This window comes from Borostomias antarcticus, assembly GCF_949987555.1.
Source record: "Borostomias antarcticus genome assembly, chromosome: 17".
Lineage (NCBI taxonomy): Eukaryota > Metazoa > Chordata > Actinopteri > Stomiiformes > Stomiidae > Borostomias > Borostomias antarcticus.
In genome coordinates, this window is record NC_140250.1 from 18,358,251 (window position 1) to 18,366,739 (window position 8,489).

At 48.8% G+C, this 8,489-nt stretch overlaps 1 protein-coding gene across 1 annotated transcript in view; it reads right to left on the reverse strand.

Moving 5' to 3' along the window:
- Positions 1-2,456: 2,456 nt before the first annotated feature.
- The window catches only part of dgkg (diacylglycerol kinase, gamma), a gene marked incomplete at both ends in the record, with an annotated part of 96,729 nt that continues 90,696 nt past the window's right edge, over positions 2,457-8,489 (reverse strand). Inside the window, 3 exons of the mRNA XM_084451487.1 lie at positions 2,457-2,555; positions 5,311-5,371; positions 6,570-6,690. Coding sequence (XP_084307613.1) covers positions 2,457-2,555; positions 5,311-5,371; positions 6,570-6,690 — 281 coding nt within the window. The remainder of the gene's footprint in view (positions 2,556-5,310; positions 5,372-6,569; positions 6,691-8,489) is intronic.

Here is an 8,489-nt window from a genome sequence, read left to right on the forward strand (position 1 = left end):
TTTCCTCTGTCTCCGTGTGGCCCGGGTGCGAGCTACACCTCAGCGTAGTTTTAAAGGGAACCGGGGCGATGACATCACAGCCTCGACCTCAAGCAGAGCTCAGGGCGCCGTTGGAACGCCGCGCTCCTTGAAAAACCTCCTTCACACCCTCAGGTGAGGGGGGCTGGTCAGGGCACGCCAGGGTTAGATTCTCTCAAAACATTCAATCCAGATGGAAATGCTCCAACCGAAACCCCAATTATGTTCTGCTGGTAAAATCCTTTAGTTTTTTTAAAACCCCGGAAAAACAAACCCTTATCTAATTAGATCACGTGCCGCAAACATGATTTTGTAGCACATTATGTGGGACAAAACTTGATGTGGAGAGGGTTCTGGGGTTTTGATATGAATGTTCTGAGAAAAAATTGTCTCTGGTTATGTACCAGCCATGGTCTGAGTCACTTACATGACCGGTGACGGATGAACACTGATCTGGACTCTAAGCTATGTCTAACATCTCTACAATATAGTAGTATACTGTAGTAGTATTAAAAACACATTCAGCTGTATGTGCACTACGCCTATTCCAGAAATATACAAATACCGTGTTTGCACATATACTGTATATAGTAGGCAATTCTTCATGGGACGATAATATTTCCATTATACATCATATAAGTTGATAAGACACCATGCTAAGCTTCCTGTCACTCAGTCGTTTAAATCTTCACCCCTGCAGTGGTTGCCATTTTGTTTTTATTCCCAACATGGTAACTGAAAACTGCATATCTTCGACTTGCTTCAAAGGTGAATATCAACAGCATCAGTTGAATAGCTCTCACAGAGTTTTTATGAAGGCCCAAAGCAGGTCCTCCCCGTCTCCATGGCAGACTTGACATTGCGAGTTGATATTTAGACACCGTGATTACCGTAGGACTAATGTTTCACAGCATAGATCCCCCTGACAGGGCAGGATAAATTTAGGCTCCCGTCTGCGTGAGAAGGGGGCAAATCAGCCTCTGGAAGCTGACTGGGGATCCATTTCAATCCCTGTCCGTCTATAAGAGTCCTCGGGGAGCATGTGGCGCTGAACTGCTGGGAGCTGTTTATTCAACCTGGTTGTCCTACTGGGCTTCGTGGATCAGGACTTTCCATGCGCTCTAGCAAACGCCAGGTCTGGGGGACATTCACTCCTGCATCGGTTTTTCTTAAAGGTTCCTCTCTGAAAATCCAAACTCTTGAATCTCCACGGCAGACGATCCCCAGTCATGACCCTCCCTTCCACCCCTCCCCCCCCGACCACCCCCACCCCCACACACCCATCCCCTCCTGTGCACTTGGTCCGGCGACACTCATCTCTGATACGGAAAGATGGAGATCGGCCTCTATAGCGGCCTACTAAAGCTAGCAATGAGGATGCTAACCTCCCTGACATGGTGTTGGCTTGGCCCTGGCTTCCCTGAGGCCTGACGGTAGAGTAGCCGCTGAATCTAACAGCTCAGGAAGGATGTTTGTGGGCTAAAGATGCTAGGGATTAAAATCCCTACCCCCCCCCCCCCCCTCCCCCCACACCGGCTCTCTACTGCTGTATCCTATAACCCTCATCCATAAACACACAGGTTAATAATGGATGAGTTGTCCGTTGCATCTTCCCAACAGCCTGGGGTTGTGGTGCTGTGGGGAGCCACTGGAGTGAGTGTTCTTACACGCTCCGCTCATCCAATATTCATACGGTTCCTCAAAGAGGTAGAACCCACTCTTTGGTCCTGTGGATGAAACGTGCCGCCGCCACGCTACAGGGTTCTATGATCTCTCCTCCTCTCTGTCTTCTGCCCTCTTTCTTCTCCTCCTTCAGGCGTTTTAGCTCGCTTTTTTTCTTTTCTTGCTCCTCTTTCTTTCTGTCTCTCCATCCTGCTCCGGTGTGATAGTGATGTGTGGGGCCTGGAGCTTTGGGTTGGACCTGAGACTGGGCCAGGGTTTGGGGTTCTGGTACTGATACCGTGTCTGGACCTGAGACTGGACCAAGGGTTCTGGGGCTGGGAACCTAGTTCCGGGTGTGGGGCAGATCGGGGAGCAGGGGCAGGACTGTGGAGATGGCTGGGTCCAGAACCAGGATCGACTGAGAAGTTCGGCCAGCGGATGGGGCCACGTTTCAAGGAAAATAGATGGTAGATACACAGGAAGTGGTCTGTACACTGAGGCAGTTCCTTTTAGGGCGATGCTATAGGCCAAAGGTAGAGTGAATTTTCTGTGGGATATCGACTCAACATGTTCATCATGACATCTTTCCTTCACTCAGTATAGTCTCATATATAGAAACCTCTCTTCCACCCATGCCTCTCTCAGAGCAACAGTCATTTGGTAGACACAGAAGTGGTGGTTGTCTGTGTGTGTGCGTGTGTCTGTACTGCATGTTTGTGTGGGTAGGTGTGTGTTCCTCAGTGCGTGAAGGGGGGATGGTTTGGTGTTTTTTCCTCCTAGTCCCGACTCCTGTTGCGTTTCTTGAAGAAGAAGAAAGGGGTCTTCTGAGGGGGTCCCAGCAACATGGGCGACTGGTTCTTGTGAGTGATCCTGACCTGCAAGGGAAAGACAGGACGACACACATGATAATGCTGCATAACAAAAGTAAATTACGGGACAATACAGAGATTGATTGATTGTTTGATTGATTGATTGATTGATTGATTGATTGATTGGTTGATTGATTGATTGATTGATTGATTGATTGATTGATTGATTGATTGATTGATTGATTGATTGATTGATTGATTGATTGATTGATTGATTGATTGATTGATTGATGGATTGATTGACGATACGCTTACAGTATATATCCAGTGCTTTAACAAAGCATCTAAGAGGGTAGGACTGTTGGTTGTTGTGGTTATGTGGTTGAATACAGGGGGAAGATGGGAGATCACACGCCCACTGTGTGTGATTTATGATGACACATATTTTGAATGAGATTTGCCTCGCTCGTTTGTCAAACACACACACACACACACACACACACACACACACACGGTTCCGTACACCATCATTTCCTGCTGATGAAATCTGAGTGCTATGCTACTGCCCAACAGATTGCTGCTCTCAAAAGCAAATCTGTCCTTGAAATCAAAATAACTAACTATGTGACTCACACCTTCGCAAGAGCCTTTGCTGCAGCGCTAAATCTGACTGGTAGATATAGAGGAGGGCATCTTGTTGATGGTAGATAGAGTGGAGGGCATCTTGTTGACTGGTAGATAGAGAGGAGGGCATCTTGTTGACTGGTAGATAGAGTGGAGGGCATCTTGTTGACTGGTAGATAGAGTGGAGGGCATCTTGTTGACTGGTAGATAGAGTGGAGGGCATCTTGTTGACTGGTAGATAGAGTGGAGGGCATCTTGTTGACTGGTAGATAGAGTGGAGGGCATCTTGTTGACTGGTAGATAGAGTGGAGGGCATCTTGTTGACTGGAAGATAGAGAGGAGGGCATCTTGTTGACTGATAGATAGAGTGGAGGGCATCTTGTTGACTGGTAGATAGAGAGGAGGGCATCTTGTTGACTGGAAGATAGATAGGAGGGCATCTTGTTGACTGGTAGATAGAGAGGAGGGCATCTTGTTGACTGGAAGATAGATAGGAGGGCATCTTGTTGACTGGTAGATAGAGTGGAGGGCATCTTGTTGACTGGTAGATAGAGAGGAGGGCATCTTGTTGACTGATAGATAGAGTGGAGGGCATCTTGTTGACTGGCAGATAGAGAGGAGGGCATCTTGTTGACTGGAAGATAGATAGGAGGGCATCTTGTTGACTGGTAGATAGAGTGGAGGGCATCTTGTTGACTGGTAGATAGAGAGGAGGGCATCTTGTTGACTGGTAGATAGAGAGGAGGGCATCTTGTTGACTGGTAGATAGAGTGGAGGGCATCTTGTTGACTGGTAGATAGAGTGGAGGGCATCTTGTTGACTGGTAGATAGAGAGGAGGGCATCTTGTTGACTGATAGATAGAGTGGAGGGCATCTTGTTGACTGGTAGATAGAGAGGAGGGCATCTTGTTGACTGGTAGATAGAGAGGAGGGCATCTTTTTGACTGATAGATAGAGAGGAGAGCATCTTGTTGACTGGTAGATAGAGTGGAGGGCATCTTGTTGACTGGTAGATAGAGTGGAGGGCATCTTGTTGACTGGTAGATAGAGTGGAGGGCATCTTGTTGACTGGTAGATAAAGAGGAGGGAATCTTGTTGATAGAGTGGAGGGCATCTTGTTGATGGTAGATCGGGTGGAGGGCATCTTGTTGATAGAGTGGAGGGCATCTTGTTGATGGTAGATAGAGTGGAGGGAATCTTGTTGATAGAGTGGAGGGCATCTTGTTGATAGAGTGGAGGGCATCTTGTTGATGGTAGATAGAGTGGAGGGCATCTTGTTGATAGAGTGGAGGGCATCTTGTTGATGGTAGATAGAGTGGAGGGAATCTTGTTGATGGTAGATCGGGTGGAGGGCATCTTGTTGATGGTAGATAGAGTGGAGGGCATCTTGTTGTTGCTATAATGGAGATCGATGTGCATTTCCTTCTCTATCCAGTCAGTAGTTCGGGTGACATAACCATGCCTCAAGTAACCCAGCTTTCGCAGTCACGGACGGAGGAGTGAGGAGGAGCGAGGAGGTAGAGGAGGAGGGATGAAGGAGGGATGAAGGAGGATGAGGAGATAGTGTGGGTGAAGGTGTAGAATAGGTTCAATTCAATAGGCTTCATTGGCATGAGAAGCACGTATGTGTAAACATAGCCCAAAGTAGCTAGACGGAGGCATTTGCTCCACAGTGCTCAAACACCCACAGACTGCTGTGAATTTATTTTATTATGATCTCTTGGAGAAAGGGTGATGGTGGTAAACGTCACTTCGACCTCAACTGAAACAACATAACTACGGTATACGGCAGCAGTGTACACTACAGTAGGCGTGTCAAGGCCCCTGCGGTCGATCAACGCGGTCAAGGCTCTTCTCTGTCCTGGCCCCGCAGTGGTTGAATGAACTGCCCACTGACGTCAAGACAGCAGAGTCGCTGCCCATCTTTCGCCGCAGGCTCAAAACTCACCTCGTCAAGAAGTACTACAACGATCCTCCCTCTTATGCACCTATTGTATTTAAATTTTGCTACTCTTGCACTTTGGCTTTTGCACTAGATCGTGCTCTTAGTCACGTGTTTAGAAAGCTGTTGTGAGCTCTGGTGAGTAGTAGCACACCGACTACTTAAGTTAAATGCAATTATTTTAAGTTGCTTTGGATGAAAGCGTCTGCTAAATTACTTAATGTAATAATGTAATGTAGAGTACAGTGGTCTCACCGTGCAGGGAGGCTGCATCCAGGGCTCCCCGTCGATCTGCATGGGGAGCAGTCTGGACGTCCTGGGAGGGGAGGGGCAGGGGGTCAGATCACACACACCTCAGAGGCACGGCAGGCCTGTTCACAGCGTCCAGGGACAGGGTCAAACACTGCGCCCTTTGTTCCCACGAGTCCCGGATCCCAGACGAGCTCACTCTCTCTAAACTCACACACACACACACACACACATGCACGCACACACGTACACACATACGCACACACACGCGCACTCGCTAAACTCACAGACCCACTGAACACACACACTCTCTCTCTCTCTCTCTCTCTCTCTCTCTCAACCTCTCTAAACTCCCAGACCTACTGTACACACACACACACACACACACACACGCGCGCGCACAGCCCCCCAGTCACTCCCCAAAGTTAGTTTAGGCCTTTCATGCGTGCCTCTCCAGCTCGGGAAACAGTGTATGGGAGAATGAGTGTGGTGAATGCACTTCTAATTCTAGTGTAGGAAAACAGCAAGGTCAGTCTGCTGGACAGGTGAGAGAACACAGTGTGTATGCAGGCCTGTCGCCAGGGGGGGGGGGGGGGTCGGGTGGATCGAACCAATCCCCCCTCACGACCAAAGGTCCAGAATTTAAGACCAAAGGTCCAGAATTTAAGACAAAAGGTCCGCCCCCCCCCCCCGTCAACAAATCGTAACGATACGGTCCACTTTTGGAAAAAACGAACCCCCCCCCCCTCCACAAGGCTGGCTACAGGCCTGGTATGGTCCCCACTTCTCACTACAGTAACTGGCCGACTGTGAATGTTTAATGAACTGAGCTTGACTGGAGCATAAACATGTGAGCTATCTGGCTGCTCTCTGTGTGGAGCGGATGGTGGCCTACACCCAAGCGGCCTGGGAGCACCCAGGTGACCTGTCCAGTAATTCCATCACTCCATGTTTACCAGGCTCTCTGGCCTACAGTGACGTAGTGTGTCTCCAGGTCAAAGGTCGTGATTAATAGGACGACGACCACAGCAGGAAAGAGCGTGCTGGTACCTTCAAGACAATGCTTGTGTGTGTATGTGTGTGTGTATGTGTGTGTGCGTGTGTGTGTGTATGTGTGTGTACGTGTGTGTTTGTGCGTGTGTGTGTATGTGTATGTGTATGTGTGTGTGCGTGTGTGTATGTGTATGTGTGTGTGCGTGTGTGTAAGTGTGTCTGCGTGTGTGTATGTGTGTGTGTGTATGTGTGTGTGTGTGTGTCTGTTTTACCTGATAGTAACATTAGCACACTGGGCCAGCCTGCGACCAGCACTCTTCAGGCCCGTGTAGATCTGACCCATCTCTATGGCCCCCTCCAGACCCACCACCTCCAACAGCTGGTCACTGAGATCTGACCAGAGAGAGAGAGAGAGCGAGGGAGAGAGAGAGAGAGAGAGAGCGAGGGAGAGAGAGGGAGAGAGAGAGAGAGAGAGGGAGAGAGAGATAATGAATAAAGCCTCATTGAATTGAATTGATAGAGAGAGAGAGAGAAAGGGAGGGAGGGGAGAGAGAGAGAGAGAGGGAGGGAGAAAGGGAAGGAGAGAGAGGGAGGGAGGGAGAGAGAGAGAGAGGAAGAGAGAGAGGGAGGGAGGGAGAGAGAGAGGGAGGAAGGGATAGAAGGAGATGTTAAACAAAGCATTTTGTTCCCCCAAGGTCTCAATAATAAAGAGAAGAGGTGAAGCAGCTATCCGTTAAAAAGCGCACATTTGCTAAACCCCCCCCCATACACAAACACTTCCCAAACTGCAGCCATGGCCGCGGGCAGACGAGCCTCAACACGCCGCCTGGGCCCTGGGCCTGGGACTGGGCCTGACTGGAGCCTATAGACTATATATAGGCAGCCTGTCGCTGTGTTAACTTCACACTCTTATTACTCTCACGTTACGCCGTCAACACCGTTAACAGCCCCTGTTAAGCTGAGCAAAATATCCACATCTACTAAACGCTCACAGCGCTCTGAGTAGAGTTGGTCCTCGAGACGGGCTTCCTTCATTGAGGGGCGGCTGTATCTCAGTTGGTTTAGTTTAGTTTCGTTTATTGAGTTTAAAAAGGACAGTGTGCACATACATTAATTGCTTCGGTTGGTAGAGCGGGTCGTTCAATGATCGAAGGGTCAGCGGTTCGAATCCCTGCTCCGACTGTCCACATGTCGAAGTGTCCTTGAGCAAGACACCTAACTCCAAATTGCTCCCAGTGAGCAGGCTAGAACCTTGCATGGCAGCTACCGCCATTGGTGTGTGAATGTGTGTGTGAATGGGTGAATGAGAGGCCATTGTAAAGCTCTTTGAGTGCTAAGGTGGAAAAGCGCTATATAAGTGCAGTCCATTTACCATTTATTCAGGCGAGATCCTCGCTCGGCTTTGAGAAATGAACAGGGATGTTCCCCAGCAGCTGAAGAGCCCTGGAGCGGTCAGGCGCGGTCAGTCTGTCTGTCCCTGAGTACCGTCGAAGTTGATATGGGGATAAGAAGGTTAGTGAGTCACGCTCACTGTTTAATATTTCAGGGGACAATCGTGGAGAAGATGTCACGGAGAGGAATGGGGGGGAAGAGGTGGGGGGGGGGGTTAAGACCCCACTAAGGGTGCGTGACACACTTCATCATAAGATGCAGCGTTGGAACGAACTGCCCACTGACGTCAGGACAGCAGAGTCGCTGCCCATCTTTCGTCTAAGGGCTCAAAACTCATCTCTTCAAGAAGTACTACAACGATCCTCCCTCTTAAGCACCTATTGTATTTTAGATTGCTATTCTTGCACTTTGCCTTCAGCACTAGATTATGCTCTTAAGCTGAGGATACACTACAAGATATTATGCCCAATTTTATACACGATTCACAATCCTGCCGAGTCTGTCCTAGTTGGCAGCAGTCTGCACTAGTTGTAGTGGCAATTTGGCACAAAAATTTGTAAGTGTATGAGGGGTACAAATTTAAATCGGCAAGTGTATGATGAGAACAGACTTCTCCCGATCTGAGTCGGAGCGAGTCGGAGCATATCAAACATGTTTGATATGTTTGAGCAGATTCTGGACGCAATCATGTAGTGTAAACTCGTCACCATCTGGTCCAGTTGTTAAATGTGCGATACCCAGTTTTTCAGTTGTCATACAAAAACCATCAGAAGCCAGTGGTCTAGTGTATACTCCCAGTC